The sequence below is a fragment of the Lissotriton vulgaris genome, chromosome 11 (assembly GCF_964263255.1).
Source record: "Lissotriton vulgaris chromosome 11, aLisVul1.2, whole genome shotgun sequence".
NCBI classification, from domain to species: domain Eukaryota; kingdom Metazoa; phylum Chordata; class Amphibia; order Caudata; family Salamandridae; genus Lissotriton; species Lissotriton vulgaris.
The window spans coordinates 950,436,761-950,460,257 of record NC_141699.1 but is presented as its reverse complement, the minus strand read 5'-3'; the positions used below and the strand labels follow the sequence as shown (position 1 = coordinate 950,460,257).

The window sequence follows — 23,497 nt, the reverse complement described above, 5'->3', positions numbered from 1 at the left end:
CCTGGAAGTTTGGAACTCGAACACTCCACCTGCATTCATCATGGAGTGCGCCACCTTAGCACTCACTGAAAATTACTTTGAGTTCAAGGGGCAATACTTTCACCAGACCCAAGGGACTTCGATGGTCAGCACTTTTGCCCCTTCAGTGGCATGTCTGTACATGGCTGAATTCGAAGACAAACGTATACATCATCAATCCAACCCCTTTCTAGATAACATCAAAATGTGGAGGCGTTTCATAGACGACATTCTGATCCTATGGACGGGCCCACCGACTTCGCACGAGGCTTTCTTTGAATGGGTTAATACACTCAACCCTTATTTACACTTCACCATGTCTTCCTCAGCGAATGAAATTGCTTTACTTGATCTGGCAATAAAACTGCAAGAGGGGAGACTTAGCACCACAATGTATAGAAAGCCTACAGACCGCAACAGCCTACTCCATTACAAGAGTCATCAACCGAGGGCTCTACGCTGCAACTTACCATTCGGACAATTTCTCCGGATCCGGCGCAATTGTAGCAACGTGGCCGACTACAAGAAAGAATCAACTATTCTATCTAGGAATCTACTTGATAGGGGCTACCCGAAAAGTGAGGTCTCGAAAGCAAAAAAACGGGCCAGGAACAACAACAGAGAAGCCCTACTGGAAAGACGGGAGAGAACACCAGTCGAGAACCAGCCAATCACCTGTGTTACCACTTTCACCCCCCTGTCTAACAAAATCAAAAATACAATCAAACGCCACTGGGGTATCCTCAACACAGGCAACATGAGTCTTGAACAGCCTAGATTCGCATTTAAAAGATCACAGAATGTGAAAGATATCCTGATTAGTACCAGACCCAAAACTACAAAGAGAAGTACTCAGCAGACCTTATGGCATCTACCATCCGTCACGGGCCATTACCCATGTGGCACCTGTGGGGTCTGTAGATACACAACGACCCAAAAAACCATCCGACTATCTGACACGTTCAACTGGGAACTCAGGGGCCACACTAATTGCAACACCTCCCATTGCATTTATATGCTGACATGCCCATGTGGTTTACAATATATTGGGATGACAACCCGCCCAATCAAAACACGCATCATCGAACATCGCAGCAACTTCCGCTGTAAAAAAAACCCATACCAAGATGTGTAAACACTATGTGGAAAACAATCACAACACAGACTCATTGAAGTGGGTAGTGCTGGAATCCAGTCCTAACTGCCCCAAAAATGCCTTGTTCCGGAAAGAGCAAAGGTGGGTTCACCGCCTCTCTTCTGATAGCCGAGGCCTTAATGAGGACATTCCTTGGCACTCTCTGTAAAACAGCCACAGATCACCCTGTTATTGGTATTTAACAACATTTACCTAAATTTGATCCCTGTCGTTGCTTTCCTTCTGATTAATCTGTAAGCTCCACTACTTCATCACTTTCTTTGTGCCTACTGGCCTATCTAACTATTGTGGGTTGTCAGAATGGTATAGCAAACTCCTGTTTGACTATACTCCAGGTGTCATTCTTACCATTACATTATGGCCGACACGATTACCTAACTTACCACATGACTCATCTAGGGGGCGGATACTGGCGCAGTCCTATGACGCGGCTACCTATAAATAGTGCACGCCACTGAGCTCCTTTACCTATTCGAGCTCGACGGTGATGGGTAGGTGAATCCGCACAGACAAGGAAAGTTTGAGGTAAGGCATTCCTTTCCAACACACTACTGGATGCCCCTGCAATCCACTTCCAACGATTCCTATCTTGGCCCTCCCCCGGGGTTTGTTAATACTCTAGTTTGCTATGGCTAATAGATTTATCTCCTCCTTTAGCCAAATCCAAAGGTACAACCCCGATGTACTGACCCGCCGAACACTCTTGTGGCATTTAATCCCCGACCATTAGGTGAGTTAGGAACTAGCTTTGAATGAAATTAACACCACTATTTGGCCACCCACATTGATAACCATGGTAATTTCTACTAGACTGCTGCTGCTGTTTTTAGCTCACTGTTTTTAATGATTCTTTGCTACACCTTTTTCACGTACACAGAGTGTGTGTGATTTTTAAACTGCACGCTACAACAACACAGGCATGTTTTAATCGTGCTAGTAGTTAATCACCACCGCTAGCATGCGTTACTATGTTCATGCCCTGGCTCTGACCATGTATGCTTACAGGAGAATTGTAATACTATTAACCTTTTATTCCTTTTTCTCCCTTGTCTAGGCATAGGATTAACCATAGAGGTAAATTATACCCACACAACACACATGACACCAGCATGTTGTTCATTTTCGTTTTTTTGTAATTTTTGCCATCACTAGGTCCTGATGAATCGCGGGAAAACAACCCCATGCGAGAAACATGTCGACCAATCCTCCTTCTAGTCTCTTCTAGGGTCACGCTACCTAACCTGTCGTTACCTAGCGAGCTAGATTCACGTTTTTAATTGCAGTAGGGGGACCCCCAGAATAAAGTGGTTTTCCGGCACCCCCTGCTACATTTTAAATCACTTCCCCAGGAAACTTGCTTCCCCACCCACACACCCGCACTTCGCCAATAGGCAGTCAAAGAGCCCCTCTCCGAGGTGAGCCCGTCGGGGATTGCACCGCCTCCCCGACGAGGAGCAACGCCTATGATGAAGCATGACACCCTTTTGGGTGTGTGAGGCAAATACATCCAACAAAATGGATGCCCAAAGGTGTCACATACACACCTCCGGTCCCGCCAGTCTTATCTAATTCCCCACTTTCCATAGGAACAGTTCAGCAACCCCCTTCTTTGCTTTACCTGTACTTGACACGGGCACAAGCTGATACTGGACCTTCCACCTCCTTGAGTGGTAATTGGTGTCCGATTGATCGATTGATCACCCTCCCTTCTTCTTGACGATTGCCAATGAAAAACTGACATGCACTTTCTCCATTCCGACATCAGCACACCGTCCCACCACAATAGAATGTTCTACTTCCTTATTTCCTAGTGAACACACGGATGCATCAAGCTTTGGTCCTACTCGTTTTAACTACAGAACCAGAGACCTTATTTTTATTTTCATCGACTTATCTTGAAACCAGTTTTAAGTGAGTCATTAATAAGCATGTTCCATAATAGACTGTTAGTAAGTTGTTGTTTTTATTTTTGTGGTAAACTACATTCTGTTTTACATGAATTGCTGTCGTTTTTGCAAATACTGAAAGCCTACACTTTCTGATGCTTTTATGCGCAAATGTTCAAACTTGTGTTTCTGTAATTAGCTGATTTTGAAGTATTTATTGAAAAGCACCATTTCAAGGAGACTATTTAACTTAGGATGAAAAACAGCCACAACTTGCTACATCATTATGCATTCAAGAGTATTAGTGTGCTACACTTGCCCCCATAGCTAGCATGGTATCATAATGAATAAGTTATTGGGGTGTAGAGACAAAATGTCGAGAGTCCAGGGCCTGCATTTCCCATGTCTGTCTTCATACCACTACAGAACATTTTACCATAGTGACAACACCACACGCTGAAACATTAAAATGCTCAGCAAGATGGGCAACTTTCTACTTCATACTCCAACCTTACACTTGCCCACAGTCAAACCTCTGTAGGTAAAAGACATTATGAAAAATACCCTAAGTTACAGAAACAATCAAAACTGTAACTGGCAAGTAGATGATCTGTATACCTTCTGTTATTTGTCGAATTAATTTGTGCACCAAATCAGTCTAGAGTTTACATGCTCAGTCAGTTTAAGATAGCCAGTTATTTTGCATGACAGAAAATTAAACTGAAGTTTTTATAGTGGTTTCTTTAAATTTACTGGCTGCTGTTCTGGATCAGTGTTCTTTAATATGTTTTCTTTAATCACAAGGGCAAAGAAAAAGTGGCAGACTCAAAAAGGAAAGAGTTATCGAAGAATACTAAGAGTGACCACTTGACTGTTGTGAATGCATTTGAGGTAGGAATATATCTCTGCTTTTTGGCAGAAAAGAAAGCCATTATTTAAGAAGAAAAAACTCTAGGCATCTGTGTTTTAAATATGCAGGGAAAAAGAAGAGGCATCTAAGTTACTGAGATTTAATTTTAGGATTGTATTTCCCTTCCACCGTTTTTGCCATTTTAAGGAAACCTCATTTGCGTATTGGTCTTCATGAGCAATGTTCAGTATTGTGTAAAATGCTAGGATTTATGTGGCACTACTGAAAAAGATATCAGGCAAAAGGTTTAACCTTAGTGATGTAGACAAACCTGTAGTTTACTGCATATTTAATTCATCACCGTCTTGTGTTTGGTACCTACATTAGGAATTGAATCTGGAAATGTTATACTCTGTTATTGCGATGCTTCTTTAACCCCTTCCATGCTCATGACGGAACGGTTCCGTCATGAGCGTCGGTTGAGCTGTGCTCATGACGGAAACGTTCCGTCATGAGCCGATAGGCTCATTAGAACCCTCAGCACAGCGCGAAAATTTGCGCCGCCCTGAAGGGGTTAACGTTCCATTTCATTCAAATGAGAATAAAGTGCCATGTGTATAAAATTACGTGTAACCTATTTTGCAGTGAATTGTGTAGCACTTTATTCTCTTATACCATAACATCTGCTGTGCTGTTGATATTCCCCATGACTCGTAACAGTTTGATAGTGCCAGCTAAAGAAATGCAGCATGTGATTTAGTCCTCTTTATGCAGGCAAGCTCATTTTTCAAAGACTTAAAGGTGTAGTGTAAGTAGGTTGAATGGGATGATCTGTCTAATGTTTGAGCCGTCTCAGACATTGAAACGTGAATCCTTTCATAAAGGTGCTAGCTTGTTAGTCATGTTTCAAGTATTTAATTCCTACTTGTGCATACAGAGAGACATCTTTTATATTATCTGCTAACTTGTTTTGGAATCCTTATTGTGAATAATATCACTAATTATACTTTTTCCCACTTTCTTCTAATGTATGCTGTGTTTATATAATTCTTAATGGGGAGGGGGCGTGGCCAGCAGCATGGCTGAGAAGCCGCATTTGCGGAGGCTCCGATCGCCTGACAAAAATCCTGCCTTAAATCCTGTCTTCTAGCCACGAATACTGTACTCACCTCCAAGCCGAGTGTGTTTCAAACCTCAGTCCTGCAGAGGAAGCTGCCTTCCTAGCTGCTGCGGCGTAAACTAGGGCAGCAACACGATCCATTCGAAGACAGGACTACGCCGCTAAGATGGCCGACTGGACCAGATCATTTCACAGCATTCACCAGGGGCTTCTCACGGCAATGACAGGAGGAATACCCGTATGCTGTACTGAGAGTGCAGCAGTGCCTGCCCACCGAGTAAGTCCCGATTCTGTTGGCTGACAGAAGGGCGGGTAGCAGCCTGGGACTCCATATCGGTGGAGAGGGGAACCCCCAGAGGAGGGGGCGAGGGGGGCCCGGGCCACCATCAGAGACTGGACTTAAGGGGACAGTACTCATGCTGATCACTCAAGAATCCCTGGAGGAAACGGACGGCGACCACCCTCTGCTCAAGGCCATTCACAATGTAGAAGGCTCTGGGGCGACAGCCCCGGAAATGGCACCCGAACATCAACTGCAAATAAACAACGTGGCGAAGAGATGTGAACCAAGGGCATGAGTGAAGAGCATGCCAGCAAAACAGCGACTGCAAAGAGGCCCCCCTCCTAGACTTGTCTGCACCAGGGCGGGACTGTGTGAACTACTCTCCTGAATTGGTATAATATCCTTTGTTGTTTTGGTTATGCTTTGGGAATAAGGGTGTGGGAAAGGGCGGGTTCGACAGACTCCTCCGTGGACACATACGCCTGTTGTCATATGGACAGTTGAAGGGTTAGACGTAGGGTGCGAGAGGATGTGGGGAGGGGGTTCGGGGACGGAGTTGAGAGTTTTTCAATCTAAAAGGTTTTCATTCTTAGTTAAAGCAGGATGTCCTAAATTACAGAGTTGAACTTCACTGAATAGGGGTTGGCAGGTTAGGGAACACTCCTCGAATGAACCGCAAACGTAATGCATGACACACTGTACACTGTGTTGATGTGGAATGTCAACACATTGGATAGTAAGAATAAGATTAAGAGGGGCCTAATGAACAGATATATTAAACGGACCAAGCCTGACGTGGTCCTCCTACAAGAGACCCATATCCGAGGTACCAGATGTGCATTTATTGGGAGAGGGGCTAATGTTACGCTGGCTCACACTGGATTTTTCCCTGGAGCCCGTGGAGTAGTTGTCCTTATTAAAAAAAAAAACCTCAACCCTTTCAGGTACTCAAGACCTGGGTTGACCCTGGGGGCACACACGCAGCAGTCAGGGGTATGTGAGGAAGGAGGGAGTTTACCCTGGCCAGTGTTTATGCCCTGCAGCGACTGCAGCCCCAGACTCTACAGGCAGTGGCCAAGATATTATTGGAGTCAGACTCCTCAACCCACATAATAGGGAGCGACTTCAGTGATGTTATGAACCCACACGTAGATAGATCTCATGCGGGGACAGGCACTCAGGCGCCCACCCCACTGTTGGAATTTGTGAGATCATTAGGACTGACGGACCTTTGACGCCGGCACCACCCACTTGACCGTAGCTACTCTTTTTTTTCTCAGGGGCACATAAGAACTTTTTCCGAATTAACTACCTCTTTGCCCCGGCAGGGGATATTCAAGTTATTGAGGATATAGAATATCTGGCATGGGGTATCTCAGATCATTCACCACTGAAGTTAAAGTTAGGGGGCAGGGAACATAAGCCCAAGTCGGACTAAAAGCTGAATGCCAGGAAGTTACATGACAAAATGGTAGCGGATACTGTCGCCATTGAGACCAAATCATTTTTTCAAGATAAGAAAGGCTCTGTAACCTCGGAGGCTATCCTTTGGGAGGCATATAAGGGAAAGGCTGCAAGACGTAAATGCACGAAAACGTAAAGAGGAAACGTTGCAAATACAAGACTTAGAAGGTAACTTGCTAGAACTAGAAAATAAACTGTCCAAGGACACTGAGAATGGGGTGCTTCTGGAATTAGAGGTCACACAGAGGGAACTCCGGGCCTTAGTAGAAGGAGTAGCTCGCATCCAAATTCAGATCACTCAACACAGACCGTACGAGTCGGGGGATAGAGCGGGGAAGTTACTAGCCTGGTTAAGCCGGAAAGAAAGAAAAGCAAATTGGGTAAATCAAATAGAAAAGGCGGGGATACGACCTACAACGGCACCCGCAATTGCGACTGCATTCGCAGATTATTACTCTAATTTTTACACTGCCCAATTGACGACTGACGAGAATAGCATGGATGATTATCTCAAAGCAATAGATATGCCCATCTTGCAAACTGAGGACACAGCAGCTTTAGAAGCTGAGCTCACTTTAGAAGAAGTCAATGCAGCCATTGACAAACCGAAGTCGAGGAAAACTGCAGGGCCAAATGGACTGCCAGGGGAATTATTTAAACTAAACAATAATATATTAGCTCCACGTCTATTAAACATGTTCCTAGCGGTGAAAGAGGATGTAGCACTCCCCCAGGACCTCTGTCAGGCGACAGTACTGGTCACACCGAAAGCGGGCAAGCCCCCAGAAAATTGTGGCTCATATCGCCCAATTTTACTCCTTCATGTTGAAACCAAGAGCTTGGCCTCCATACTCGTCACACGATTATTGACGGTTATTTTGTTCTTGATGCACAAAGACTAGTCGGGCTTTATGCCCAAACGTGCCACACGCCTCAACCTCCGTAGGCTGGCAAATGGCTAGACACGGCCAAAGGGAGTGAGATTCCCCATCTGCTTCTCTAACTCGATGCCGAAAAGGCATTCAATACGGTACATTGGCCTTTTACGAGACGGGTTCCCCGTAAAATTGGGCTTTGGGCATAACTTCCAGATGTTGGTCGATATTTGAACACAAATCCCAGGGCTAGAGTACTAGTAAATGGCGTTAAATCAGACGAGTTTCCCATCCTGCGGGGGACCAGACAGGGCTGTCCACCTTGCTCTTTGTGCTTGGTCTGGAACCTCTAGCATGTCTGATTAGAACACACCCTGATTTAACAGGGTTCCAGGACTCCAAGGCACAGCTGTTGGATGAACAAATCTCGCTTTACGCAGACAACATCCTAATGTATATATTTAACCCTGATAAGACACTCCCGATCATTTTTCATGCAGTCGAAAATTATGGTAAACAGGCGGGGTCCAAGATCAACTGGGAGAAGTCAACCATATACCCAATAGGAGCGGCATTGACATGCACTCTGTACCGCTGTGCCTTCCCATCGCTGAAGAGTGCTTCAAATATTCAGGACTCTACATTTCCAAAAATGTGATGAACTGCCTCACCCATAACATACAGCGTGTTTTAGCGGACTTCAGAGACGACTTGGTTAGGTGGCTGTGTCTCCCTCTGATATTACTGGGAAGGGCTGCTATGTTCAAAATGATCACACAACCCAAGCTATTATACATTTTCCAAAACATGTATTGTAGAATACCAGAGGTACTCTTTAGGGCGATAAATAATGAATTATTAACTTTGCTATGGGACGGGGGCCACCCCCAAGTTGCGCTGCAACGCAGCCAGTATAATGAGGGAATTGCACTACCAGATGTCCAAGCATACTATAGAGCTGCACACCTCGTAGTCATTAATTAATGGGGGCATGCCCCCCTGGAACACCCCTCGTACGCCCTGGAGAGACTCCAATTTCAAAAACGCTCTCACCTCCACTACATATACGGGGACCAAGGGGTGAGATGTCTGCTGCGAGCAACACGGAGCGAGATTGAGGCATGGAGGGAAGGTCAACGGCTGCCTGAACTGGCAAAATTACAGAGGTTTAAAGGATGAGACTCTATTGGAATGACTACTCTGGGGGACATAACACGACAGGGCTCCCTGTTAACATTTGCGGAGCTACAAACTGAATATAGCCTGACGTACAAGCAGTATTATAAATAGATTCAACTCCGACATGCTTGGCAGACGCAAAAACCTAAAATTGTGGATCTCCCGGAATATGCCCCATTAGAAGGTTGGTTACTACAGGTAGTGATACCGGAGAAAGCAGTTTCCTCGACATACAAAACCCTAATAAACAATATGCCCGACAACTTATTAACACTCCAAGTCAAGTGGGAGGCCCTCGTAGGCACATTGGAGGACATAGATTGGGAGACGGCCCTAATGCACCCTAGGGAGGTGGCGATTAAGCTTCGGCTACGACTGGTTTAGTTTAAAATCATACAAAGGGTATATTATGATAGGGCTAAATTACATATGATGGGTCGGGCGGAGACGCTGGAGTGTCTGCATTGTAGAACAGAACGTGGATCCTTCGTCCTCACTTTATGGGAATGCCGTTAAATACATAGCTACGTGACAAGGATAGTGCAGGAACTAAATAACATACTGCATGCACAAATCCCGATGGACCCTAAGTACATTCTTTTAGGCATCCACACGGACGTCGACATTCCTAGATACCAATTCTGCCTAGTAACCTAGGCCTCGTAGTGGCAAAACAGGATACAGCCAAATACTGGGAGAGACCAGAACTTTCCACCTTGAAAGAGTGGCGGACTGGCATGGACATGTACATGGGTGCTGAAAAGACAGTATATAAAGCGAGGGGATGCCCGCAAAAGTTTAGGAAAGTCTTGCAGCCATGGCTGAGCTACTACAATATAGAGATGGAAGAGGAGGAGATAGATGAATTGGATGGCAAATAAAATGGCGCGTAGTTGCAGGGTTCATTACTCTAGCCCAACACTTAGCTGAGGGACTCCAGGGGTATTTAACACAAGGGAAGGGAGGCACGTGGGGTCATGAAGGAAAACCACAATGCAGTAAACACTGTATCCTCACTAACTGTAAATCTTATCGTTTGTAATCAGTGGACACTGTTTGAGATGTACCTGCTGAGTTGTTTAATGTTTTGTCAAAAAATAATACAAATATTTTTAAAAATAAATAAATAACTCTAATGGGTAACTGTCTCTCTCTCTTGAAAGAAATCTATATTTCTTTACATTATGAGATCCAGATAATGCGTTTTCAGAGCACTGAGAATTAGTTGAATAATTATGAAGTCCCTCTCTTTGTTTTAGAGGCAAGGGCACATGAGAGTAAAAGAGAGCTTCTACTTGCTTATTCTCTCTGCACGCTTTAGGCAGAGGGCTTGCTAACAACAATCTTTAAACCTTTCTGCTCTTATAAACCATGGCTAACTTAGTGGACATGTAGAGTGTAATGCCCCATCCTGTAAAAACTTTGTGCTTCACGTGGGTTGACAGTAAGTACATTTTACATATTCAGTTAATGCTTTTCTATTCAAAAAGTAGGAATCCATGTCCCATATTGATGTTCCAAGGTCATATTGGCACTTTGCTTAGAATGTGGTATACAGCTATAATGGCTGCTCCTGTCTCTTTGGGGGCTCTATTTTTAAGCCCCAGACGGGGTCCGGTTGGTTTTTGAATTGTACCACTGCGCACCGTGGTATCTGTACAGGTGCCACCTCGGCACGCTGACGTAACTTCTTCCTTTCCATACCATATAGCACTGATCCGGTCTGAGCTACCTCTCATTTGTTTTTTGGCAGGTCTTTTTCAACCTTTTGTCAACTCTTTTTGTAAATATTTTTTATATATGCTGATGTGAGGATGTCGTCAAACACACCTGCTGGCTTCAGACTATGTGAGGTGAGTCATTGGTAAATGTCAGTGGTAGACCCTCACTTGATACATTTGTGGTGCCTGGAGCAGTGACACAACTACAGTTAGTGCAAGGACTGTTGCACCTTGCATCCCAAGGCTTTGAGGGAGTGATCTCTTCTCATCACCCGACGTCATTCTACTCCGCGACGCTCGAGGTCCTGTTAGCATGGAGGTCCCGGGATCGATAACAGAGCCCCGCCTCACATTCATCGTCACATTGGAAGTCATTGTGGAAGTTGTGGGAAGTCCCATAACTGCAACAAGTTGAAGTCCATGCGCTCTTTGATTTAACCGCGTCTGTCAAAGACATCCAAAGAGATGAGAGCGTTGGCAATTCAGGGCCCGGGTCTGCTCCACGCTTTCTCAATTTAGCCAGCACGACTCCTTCTAACTAAGAGTGTTATGAGACCATGCACCTCATTTTTTGGATGACCCTCCCCCTTGAGGCAACTTCGGCCCCACGGACGTCGGAGGGTCCCTTTTGGAATAACACCTGTGGGTGCGCACGCGGCACAGTCGGGCACCAGGGATCCCTTGCTGGATTCTGAGCGGAGCTGCCATCGAGACCAGACCTTCCACTGTATCCTCCAGTACTGACGCCCCTAGGTGGTGGCATCCCCATCATCATCATTCCCGACTTGGACCTGGAGCCGGATGGGTGCCGTCTGACACCGCCTCTTGCACCGATCCAGGACATTCTTCCCTGTGCGGAGCCAGAGCCTTATTGGTTAGATGCCATGGGGGGGCAGGGTCAATACTGATTTGCATATAGCTTGGTTTATATTGGAATGGTGTAGCGTGTATAAAAACAATGGATTTTATACAGATCTTTGACTGTTGGTGAATGTTTGGTTTCTTCAGGAGGGAGGGATGCTGCTAAGTTTGCCATCTGATGTGGACTTGACACAACTGAGTTGCAGAGCAGAGTGATTTACTCGTCAGTTGCCTTGCAATACTAGGCCTGGCTGCGAACATCAAGCTTTTCAGGGGATGTCTAGACTTCCCTCATGGGCATGCCCTTTGATGGCTCTTGCCTTTTTAGAGACAAGGCAGAATCAGCCATAGAGCACTTTAAGGACAGCAGGGCTATGGCCTGGTCCTTGGGCTTGTCTATGGCTCCTAATCAAACCCAATCCACCTTCTTCCCCTTTCGTGGCTGTGGAGGAATCTCCAGCCTCGCCCATACCCTCCCAGTCACCATGGCGAGCAGGCTTTCCAGCCTTTTCGTGGTCGAGGGCATGGGTTCCAGAGACCACATAGGACAGGTGCCTTCAAAGACTCTTTAGTCGCCCTCCGCACATCATGAGCATCCAGTGGTAGACAGGATAAGCCATCACCTCCCCCACGGGCAGTCAGTACCCCCTGAAGTCCGAGTTCCATTTCAGTCTCTTGGAATTCTGCGCAATTCACTTGGATCTGAAAGCCTTTCTTCCATCGATCAAGGGAGGACTGGTGCAGGTGTTCAAGGACAACACAACCACCTAGTGCTGTTACAGCAAACAGGGCAGGGTGTGGTTGTTGACCCTTTGTTAAGAGGCCCTGCATCTCTGAACATGGCTGGAATGTCAGGGCATTTTTCCGGGTGGTTCAACACCTGGCAGGCTCTCTGAACCCCAGAGAAGACAAACTCAGCCGCAGATGCCTAGCGGATTACGAATTGCATCCCCATCCAAAAGTGTTGTAAGGACTCTTTCAAGAGTGCGGAGATCTGTTCGCCCCAACAGAGTGTGCGCAAAGTCAGCAATTTTGTGCGCTGGAGTTTCGAAGGGTACTTCCGCTCGGAGACGCTTTTTGTCTTGAGTGGGGCACTGGCTTCCTGTACCCACTTTCGCCAAAACCACTCCTGTCCAGAGTTCTCAAGGAGATCAGAAACAACTAGGCCCAAGACATTCTTGTATCTCTGGACTGGCCATAGACCATCTGATATCCTGAGCTATTGAGCATGACCATCAGTTCTCAAGTCAGGTTGCGTCTTCAGGAGGATTTTCTGTCTCGGCAACAGGGCAGGGTTCTGCACCTGAATCTGTGCACCCTCTCCCTGCATCTGTGGAGATTGAGCGGCAACAGTTGCTAACTTTTGACCTTCCACCCAAAGTCTGTGATGTTATCCTGGCAACCAGGCGTCCCTCCACCAAATCTGTATATGCCTGCCGTTGGGATAAGTTTATATCATGGTGTGCTTCCCACAATGTTGAACCCCTTTCTGCACCTTTATCCAATGTTCTTTTGGTTGCCCTATCTTTGGCCCAGCAGGGCTCTACTATTGGTACGGTCAAAGGGTAGCTTTCTGCAGTCTTAGCATTTCTGCCGTTGCCGGACCAACCTTCTTTTTAAATTCCATGTTGTCCCTTGGTTCCGTAAAGGTCTCTAGCGTCGATTTATTTTATAAGCCACTCCATTGCATTGTATCACCTTGTACATATTTCACTGTCATTGTGTATTGTTTGTATATTCTGTCACGTTATTAATTTTTCACATGATTATCCAGACCTCTCCATGTTAAGTAATTTCAAGGTACATATAGTTGTGCCTGTTGTGTGTGATATTGTAAACATGCACGCCAGGTCTGAAATGTATTTGTCTAGTCTCTTGTGCTGTTATTGTTTTTTCACTTGTCTATTTACATATTTTATCTTAAAGAAATATTATTTGCATCAATAAAATTAATTTTCTATAGTCTATTGTGGTACATTAAGTCTATTGCTATCACAATAGATCTATGGTCTTATATTCCACTGAGACCAACTAGTTGCCTAGAGACTGTTTTCATATATGATTGCACGTGTCCCCTCATGCCATTTATCATGCTTCAGTGGGACCTCAACACTGTTCTCCCTTTCCTGATGTGTGCATCATTCGTACCTTTGCACAATTGTCCTCTTTAGCTGCTGACCATTAGAACTGCCTTTTTAGTGGCAATTGCATCAGCCAGGAGATGCAGTGAGTTACATGCCCTTTCTGTGCACCCTCCCCTTACCACCTTGTCCAAGCATGATCTGGTCCACCGGACACATGCCTCCTTCCTTCCAAAGATTGTCACTCCCTCCCAGATAGGACAGAGCATTACTCTGTCCACCTTCTTTGCTCCGCCTCATCTTTCCTAAGAGGAGGAGAGATCCCGCCGTCTGGACTCAGAAAGAGTTGTTGTTCTACCTTTATCACATAAAAGAGTTCCAGGTGGGGGATCAACTCTTAGTGGGCTATGTTGGAGCCACAAAAGGGCAGGCTGTGCAGAAGCAGATGGATTGTCCTGTGCATTAAAATTAGCTAAGCATTGGCCAGGAAACATCCCCCTGAGGACTCACTCTACAAGATCCAAATCTGCGACCACTGTTAACATGCAGCGTTCTTCTCTTGGACATCTGTCTGGTGGTGACGTGGCCATCACTGCACATGTTGACAAAATATTACTGCCTGGACAGTCAGGACCTTCATGTCAGGCAATTCGTCTGTTTAGTGCTGGAGGACTTTTTGATTGAATCTGGTTCGCACACCCACCTCCAGGGAGATATTGCTCGGGTATCTATTCTAAGTTAACAAATGTGCGTCTAGAAGTCTCTATGAGATAAACAAGTTATGTACATTCGGTAAGGCCTTATGTGGTGGAGAGACTATCTATCTCCAAATTCCTTACCGATCCTCCCCACTCTATTAAGGTGTAAGGGGCACCCTTTTCAGGGCCTTAGTCTTTTCCACATACTCCTGGCATGGAAAGTCGCAAAAGTACTGAACGTCAATGCACTGAGGTGCCGCCTATATATTTTCTGTCCACGACATTTCCGGCCCGGACGATGCAGACGCAAAGCCAAATGACACGCACAGGGTTACTACTGAAAAATCTTCTGGATCCAGTCAGATGCCTGGGTATATTCTAAGGTAAGGAATTTGTGGCTAGATAATTTCTACCAGATAAGTCATTACCCAAGGTACATAACTTGTTCTTCTGTGCTTCACTCGAGTTGCCATGTTACTCTACGATGAGACTCTCTTGTCATTCAAGGGTGTAATTCATTCCATAACACAAGAGCATCCAAAGTATGTCTAGGTGGGCCTTATTCAAACCAGCTTTTCAGGATATCCCCGACTATACGAATAACTTTAGTGTACATTTTTTATGTGTTAATCTGTACTTAGCCTCTAAGTCCATAATTTAAATCTGCTGTAAAATATGCACTGCTTTTTTACTGAGGGAACCTCTGTCTAAGTATAGCACAAATCATTGTTTCCTTATTTTTCAGGGGTGGGAGGAGGCCAAGGAGCATAGTGGCCGAGCAGAGAAAGACTACTGCTGGGAGTATTTTCTATCTCCAAACACTCTTCAGGTAACCCCAGTAAATGTTGTGGAAACGTTTAAGTGAATAAATGTCTGGCTTATATAAATAAATATTTAATACTCCACATTTTACATTGTCATTTAGATGCTTCACAACATGAAAGGCCAGTTTGCAGAGCATCTTCTTGCTGCAGGTTTTGTAAGCAGTAAAAACCCCAAAGATCCTAAAAACAATGTCAACTCAGGTAAATTAAAGGGAAATATTTTATTCTGGGCATAATTATTTCCATTTCACTTATCTGATGTCTAATTTTTATTTTTATTTTTTTGTTTTAGATAATGAAAAATTAATTAAAGCAGTAATTTGTGCTGGTTTGTACCCTAAAGTTGCAAAGATCCGACCAAGCTTCAGCAAAAAAAGGCAAATGTAAGGTGAAGTTTTGAGATGTTGCTTTCTGTTCCTGCAATTCCAGATATGATGTTTGTCTAATCCGTAAATGTAATACAAAACCAGATTGTATGACTCTAACATATTTGCTTAAACTGTTTGGAGGTGATTAGAAAAACTATACTTCTTGCTTCTCCTACATGTCCTCATGCTCAGACCAAGGTTGCTTTTTTAGCATGTTCAAACATGTGAGGAAACTAAAGAATAAAATACATGTTCCTATTTACACTTTGATCATTCTCTTTACATTGGTATTACTGGTAATTGATTTTGCAAACTTGAACATTCTTTACTCCAGTATTGGAACTTTCATAGATTCCCATTGCTTGTATCATTCCCCGTCGTCGGAATGGGAGCCTCGGTAATAATATATATATATATATCTATAGGTACATACACCCTAATAGGTGTAAAAAAGGTAAAAAATTAGGCCTAGGCCTCATTATCTTTTGCAGCCTATAGCTGTCATTATGTAAAAAGACCCAAAGTCCCCTTAGCAACCAATCAGATCAGCCTGACCCTGTAGAACCTTCCTGAGAAAGCTCAGAGCCTCAGATTTTCTACCGCTTCGTTGGTGACAGGGAGTCTCCTTAGAGTTCTGCTCTAACTTCAACTTGAGGTACTGTTTAAACAGTTTTCTTTAAGGATTTCTTTCAGCTTTGTCATGGCTGATAAGGAAAAGAAGAGCCTTTTCAGGTCTTGTGCCACTTGTGGCAAAAAACGACTTTATACAGAGGATCAACATCAAGACTGTATTTACTGTCTATACCCAGACCATAAGGTCGATAAGTGTAGTATATGCAGGAGAATGTCTGTTAAAACCCTCCGTGATCGTGAAGGACGGCTGCTTCTGTGGCTCAGGAAGTTGGAAAGGAGGGAGGAAGTAGTGTCTGGTGATGAGGAAGATGCCAGATCAACATCTTCAAAGACTTCATTGAAGAGGGGCGGATCGTCTGTGGACACTTCAACTGAACCCCCCTTAAAGGCTGTGCGTGTGACCTCTGATAGGTCTGGCAAGCCAGGGCCTATCGAATCTCCTCACGTGAGTGTAAAGGAGAGGGAAAGGCAGGCACTGCAGGTGCAAAAGGCTAAACTGGATGAGAGCTCGGCTGGGCCTTCCCACCAGGTTAAAGTAGCCAAGTCCGTCAAAAAACCGACTGTAGAGGCTTCTACAGGGGTCAAGAAGGACTCTAAATCATCTGAGGTGATTTTGTCTCCTCAGTCGTCGACGAGCCACCCAGCGACGACGAGGACGACGACGAGAGCGTCGACGAGGACCTCGATGTCGATTCCGTCGACGAAGACTGGATCGACGACGGCGTCGTCGACGATGACCACGTCGACGGTTACCACCACGTCGACGAAGACCATCCCGTCGACGATGACTATTCCGTCGACGGTGGCAATCTCGATGACGACGATCCCGTCGACGAGGACGACGAGCCCGTCGACGACGACAGCTCCGTCGACGAGCCCGTCGACGATGGACCCGTCGACGATGACAGTTCCGTCGACGATCCCGTCGACGGTGGACCCGACGACGATGATGGTTCCGTCGACGATGCCGTCGACGGTGAAGGGACTCTCGTCGACGTTCCCGTCGACGACGATTCAGAATAAAGAAACTGTGGATTTGTTTTCAACGCCGTTGACGACAGGAGCGCCAGAAAACAGCAGAAGGAGGAGGATAACCCCAGATATGACTTCTCCAAGGAAGGTACCATCATTACCTCCACCCCTTTTGTTGGATGAAGATGACTACTCAGAAGAGGAAAATGAGATGTATGGGGACGCTTACAGTCCATCACAATTGAATCTGAAATACCATGATTCGGATTTGGATGAGGAATATTATTATCAAAAGGAAAAGCGGCCAGAGAGACAGGTTGCATACCAAGATACCCAACCACAGCAGGGCATGGTATCGATGCCTATAAGTCTTTTGACAGACTTAAGGGCAATGCTGGAGGAGTATAGGAGCAAGAAGGGGTCGCAACCTGTGGAAGGTCAAGCACAGGTTCAACCGCAGGTGGTGGCAGCACAGTCAGTGCGGCCTGCACAGGAAGAACATGAGAGGGCATATCCTCCGCAAGTCCAAGTGGATACCTCGGATGAAGATGAAACGGGGCAAAACCAAGATCAAGACCAGGAGAGTGAATGGAACCAATATATTGCTCCGGATCCGGCTTCACCAGTGCCAGACCCGGTCGATTCGCCTCCGGCTGATGTAGGAGGTTTCTTCAGCCTGATGGAAAGAGCCACAGCGCGCTTTAAGTTAGCGATGCCGACAACATCTACAGATTGTTTTTTATACGATTTCAAAGAGGCATACCGTAAGGCCGTGCGCTCGATTCCCATTGTGGAGCACATATGGGAGGAAGGGAAGAAAGTGATGCAGACCCCAGCGACGGTCATTCCAACTCTTCCGCGCTTGGAGAAAAAATATAAAGCTCCAGATGACAGTCCCGCCTGTTTGATTGGACAACCTAGACTTGACTCGGTCATATCGCAGGCGGCACAGAAGAAATCGCGGAATCCTTCGGCCACCCTCACGACTCCGCCGGATAAGGAGGGTAGAAGGTTGGACAACGCTGGGAAGCGTTTTTCGTCGATGGCTAGCTTGCTGGTCAGAGCGGCGAATGCCTTGGCGATCCTAGCAAGGTACGACCGCCAGATGTGGAGTGATGTGGCACACTATGTGAATCTGCTAGCGGATGACCAGAAAGCGGAAGCACAGAAACTTCTGGAAGAGGGACAACGTTCCTCTTCGGAAATGATTGACTGCGCGATGGACATCGCCACCATCTCTTTCCGTGCCCTAGGCAGTGCAGCGGTTCTTCGGCGACAAGGATGGCTGAGAGCTACATACTTCCGGCCAGAGGTCCAGAATAGGATTTTGGATTTGCCCTTCGACGGGGACATGTTGTTTGGGAAACATGTCGACGATACCGTACAGGGTATAAAGAAGGACACAGAGACAGCAAGGGCTCTGGGGAACCTGCAATATAGAAAGACACCGTTCCGTGGAGCACGAGGAAGAGGTTTCTCTTCACCTAGAGGAGGTTATCAGCAACAGCGATATTCACAGCAGTCGCAGTCTTACAGGCCCCAGTACGGCAATCAATACTATCAGCGGTAGTCGCAATCCCAGTCTTTCTCTCGCCAGAACGCTCGTGGACGACAGGGGCGTCAGGGCAAGGACGCTGGCAAGCGTCAATAGCGGCCTCCCGACTCTGCCAACTGTTCCTCCGCTTCTGGGATCTCCAGTGGGCGGCAGGATATCACAACATCTGAGCAGCTGGGAAGAGATTACATCGGATCAGTGGGTATTAAATATCATCCGAAATGGGCATACTCTAGAATTCCAGGACTTTCCACCTACAAGAGCTCCCCACGCCGCTACTTCCAACCATCTGAACCTTCTTCAAGAGGAAGCTCAACAAATGCTTCAAAAAGGGGCGATCCAGCGTGTTCCCCTATCACAAAGGGGAGAAGGTTTCTATTCCAGATTTTTTCTGATCCGAAAAACAAAACAAAAGTGGCGTCCTATCCTGGACTTGAGGGAGCTCAACACCTATCTCACGAAACTATCGTTTCGGATGATTTCACTCCAGGACATATTGCGCCTCTTGAACCCAGGCGACTACATGGCAACATTAGACCTGGAAGATGCCTATTTTCATATCCCGATCCATCCAGCTCACAGACGTTTCCTTCGCTTTACAGTAGGCAAGAGTCACTTCCAGTTCATGGTGCTCCCATTTGGATTAAAGTCCGCTCCTCGGATATTCACAAAGGTGCTGGCACCGGTAGCGGCATTTCTGAGAAGACAGTCGCTGGAAGTATTCCCGTACTTAGACGACTGGCTGCTGAAGGCCCCAAGCTTGCAAGAGGCATCGAAGGCAGTGGACACGTGCTTGAACCTCTTTATTCATCTGGGTTTACAACTCAACAAGGAAAAGTCAGTTCTTCAGCCTGCAAGTACGGTGAAGTTCTTGGGAGCGATACTCAATACTCAGGAGTGCAAAGCCTTCCCATCGGAAGAGAGACAGATGAAACTCATATCGTCAGCCACCCGTTGCCAAAAGAGAAGTTGGATGACAGTCAGGATGTACAAATCTCTTCTAGGGTCGATTTCATCCTGTATTCAATTGATTCCGCATTGCAGACTGCGAATGCGCCCCCTGCAGGAGGAGCTGGACCTTCAGTGGAGACAAGTGGAAGGTTCGTTCGACGACAGGGTGACGATAACCCAGCGGATGAAACGGTCGGTTTCATGGTGGATGAAAAGATCTCACCTCACTGTGGGACTCAGTTTCAAGGCTGCAAGGGCTCCTCAGGTCATTACCACGGACGCTTCTCTTCAAGGTTGGGGAGCGGTCATGCAAGACCTCCAGGTCAGTGGTCACTAGACTCCGGAAGAACGTCATCTACATATCAACGTTCTGGAGCTAAGAGCTATTCGACTGGCAATGTTGGCTTTCCTCCCAAGGATTACAGATTCAGCAATCCTGGTGCGGATGGACAACACCACCGCAATGCATTACGTCAACAAGCAGGGAGGCACAAGATCGCCACTGCTTTCACAGGAAGCCCAAATACTGTGGGAATGGGCGATAGCGCAGAACATCACACTCGTAGCAGAACACCTTCCAGGAGTATGCAACACGAAGGCGGATACGCTAAGCCGCCTGAGAGCAGTCTCGCACGAGTGGGAATTGGAGGACGCAGTGATCAAGGACATCTTCTCCCGTTGGGGGACCCCAGCGATCGACCTGTTTGCAACACCGGGGAACAAGAAATGCCGGTGTTACGCAAGCAGGGAACACCATCGAGGGTCACTGGGGAATGCCCTTTCGATGTCCTGGTCAGGCGCGTTTGTTTACGCCTTTCCGCCATTTCCCCTAATTCCTCGAGTCCTCAAGAAACTCAAGATGGACAGGTGCAGGATGATACTAATAGCGCCTGCCTGGGCTCGCCAGTTTTGGTACACGGAGTTGCTTCTCCTATCAGAGACACCACCCATTCATCTGCAACCCAAACTGACACTTCTGTCTATGTACAACGGCCAAGTTCTTCACCCGAACCCGAGCTCGCTTCAGTTGGCGGCTTGGCTCCTGAATACAGAGAGTTTAAGGATTTAAACATCCCAGAAGAATGCAGGACCATCTTGGCACAGGCACGAGCCCCTAGCACTAATAAGACATATAGAGCGAAATGGAAGAGGTTCCATTTGTGGTGTCAGAGGGAAAAAGTACATCCTTTCTCGTCGGCTCCGCATCAACTCTTACCATATATTCTTTCATTGGCACAAGCAGGTCTGGCTCATGCTTCTATCAAGGTCCACTTGGCAGCTATTTCCAGGTATAGGAGAACAAGATCGGGTCCCTCTCTATTATCAGCGAGAGTAATCAAACAATTCCTGAAAGGACTGTTTAGAGTTTTCCCGCCAGTTAGGCCCCCACCTCCGGTGTGGCACTTGAATGTGGTCCTGGCTCAGCTAATGAGACCGCCATTTGAGCCAGTGCATAAAGCGGACCTGAAGTTCCTATCATGGAATGTGGCGCTTCTTTTGGCACTCACCTCTGCAAGGAGAGTAGGAGAGCTTCAGGCTTTAACCATCAAAGAACCCTTCTTACAGTTCAAGAATGATACAGTTATCCTGCGGATGAACCCCAAGTTCATTCCGAAGGTACCGACAGACTTTCATCTTCACGAGCCAGTGGTTTTGAAATCTTTTTTTCCTCGGCCTTCAACCCAGGCTGAGAGGACACTTCATTCTCTGGACGTTCAGAGATGTTTGAAATTCTATCTACAACGCACAGCTGGATTTCGAAAAACACCCCAACTGTTTGTGGCTTTCGGAGCCCCAAGGAAAGGATTTCCTTTGTCAAAACAAGGGATATCTAGATGGATAACTAGTGCGATCCGGTTCTGCCACCAGGCGGCAGGCAAACCTTTACAAGGACAGGTGAAGGCACATTCCACAAGGTCGATCTCAGCATCAGCGGCGCTGTTTGCTGGAGTATCCATAAAGGACATTTGCAGAGCAGCCACCTGGAGCAGTACGCACTCCTTCACGAGACATTACTGCCTGGAGGCGGCTGCAAAGGAGGATTCGGCTGTAGGACAGGCAGTCCTGAGAAATCTCTTCCAATAAGAGGTGAGCTTTCCTCTCTTCCCTCCTCCTGTTTTTTCAAACATTTCGTTTATTATGCTTTGTTACTGCTTTATAGTTGTTATATCTGTGATGTCAGTAGCTTATAATGATTCTGTACTGTGCACGAAATGTTTGAGGTATGCTAACTGCTATCTACTCTGATACAAGCAATGGGAATCTATGAAAGTTCCAATACTGGAGTAAGAAACAAGTTACTTACCTGTAACTTTAGTTCTCCAGTATTGGTAACTTTCATAGATTCCCATGCGCCCACCCGCCTCCCCTGGGAAAGCTCACTTTAGGGCTAGGTGATTATGTGGCAAAGCAACGGCTACGAAAATCTGAGGCTCTGAGCTTTCTCAGGAAGGTTCTACAGGGTGAGGCTGATTTGATTGGTTGCTAAGGGGACTTTGGGTCTTTTTACATAATGACAGCTATAGGCTGCAAAAGATAATGAGGCCTAGGCCTAATTTTTTACCTTTTTTACACCTATTAGGGTGTATGTACCTATAGATATATATATATATATATTATTACCGAGGCTCCCATTCCGACGACGGGGAATGATACAAGCAATGGGAATCTATGAAAGTTACCAATACTGGAGAACTAAAGTTACAGGTAAGTAACTTGTTTCTTCAAGCAGTTGTGAAGATTTTCAGTAGATCTAATTTGAATCATAATCAGATGTTATGTCATAGACTCCATGGGCTTGCCAGTGCTCCTAATATAGTGAGATCTAACAAGAGCTCAGGTTAACCCTTAAAGACTATTCACAACCAGGTTTATCCCAACTGTGACCCTGTTCTTAAAAAAATTTCAAATGAAACAGTGATAGGTTTTTTTAAGAGCTTTGGAATAGAGAATCACAATTTAAGAGGACACTCATCTGTAATATCCTTGATATGTTTCATCTGATACTGAACACCCAATTATAAGACAATATCACTGACAAGTCGTTTCTAAGAGTAAAGTTGCATGCATGTCCTTTAAGTTCACTGTCAACAAAGACCGTTTTGTGTCACTCAATCTCTCAATGTTGTATTCAGATATATGAATTTAACCCAAAGAAGAAATCATTTTTTGTTCAAACTGGCATCCCTGATTAGCAGATGGTCATTATTGCCTCTATAATGCAGTGGATTCTTTCTGGGCACTCTTGAAGCATATCTAGTGAGAAAGGCCTTTATAAGCTAAGTTACATGCGTTTTGGCTGCCCAAGAAGGACAGAGGCCTTTGTCCTATCCTCAAGTTCTTCCTCAAGAAGAAGTTCAAGATGCTCACTCTTTCTCAGGTTCTTTTTGGCCTCACTAGCATCTTTCGGGTCTTCACCAAGGTGGTGGTGGTGGTTGCAGCTCATTAGTGGAGATCAGGGGTGCCAGTCTTTCCCTAGCTGAATGGCTGGCTGTTGAAGGTGGACTCATCCCACCCACCTCCACACTACGGCGGGCCTCCTGCATTTGCTGGAGTTCATTATCAAGTCATACCTGACTTCCTCTCAGGCGCTCCATTTCATTCGAGCAGTTCTGGACACTGTGCAGTTTCAAGCTTATTCATATTCTGGCGTGGAAAGTCATGAAAACTAACTGATACCAGCAGACTGATATGGTGTCTATATAGGCACTGTGCTCGTCACTTCTGGCGCAGACGATGCCATGCAGATCTGCTTGGAGCAAGAGGATATGGAAAGAGGACTCGGACCAGGCTAAAACCGAAATAGTCTAAAAGACCTGGCCCATCCCAGACAGAGGAGACAGCTGCTGCCCTACAGGCTTTGGCCGAGATCACGAGGACCCCATATCCGGTCTCAGAACCAGGCTCTAGATTGACTACGGGAACTGGAGACATGGACTAAGCTAGTTCTCAAGTGGAAAGTGTTACACTGTCGATTGTCACCCCAAGAATGGCTGATGACCT

At 46.1% G+C, this 23,497-nt stretch overlaps 1 protein-coding gene across 2 annotated transcripts in view; it reads left to right on the top strand.

Annotated features, from left to right (window-relative positions):
* Positions 1-23,497, top strand: part of DHX36 (DEAH-box helicase 36) — a 378,110-nt gene that overhangs the window by 268,100 nt on the left and 86,513 nt on the right. For both annotated transcript variants that reach the window (XM_086944114.1, XM_086944115.1), the window contains exons 19-22: positions 3,865-3,951; positions 14,938-15,021; positions 15,118-15,217; positions 15,309-15,399. In XM_086944114.1, coding sequence (XP_086800240.1) covers positions 3,865-3,951; positions 14,938-15,021; positions 15,118-15,217; positions 15,309-15,399 — 362 coding nt within the window. The remainder of the gene's footprint in view (positions 1-3,864; positions 3,952-14,937; positions 15,022-15,117; positions 15,218-15,308; positions 15,400-23,497) is intronic.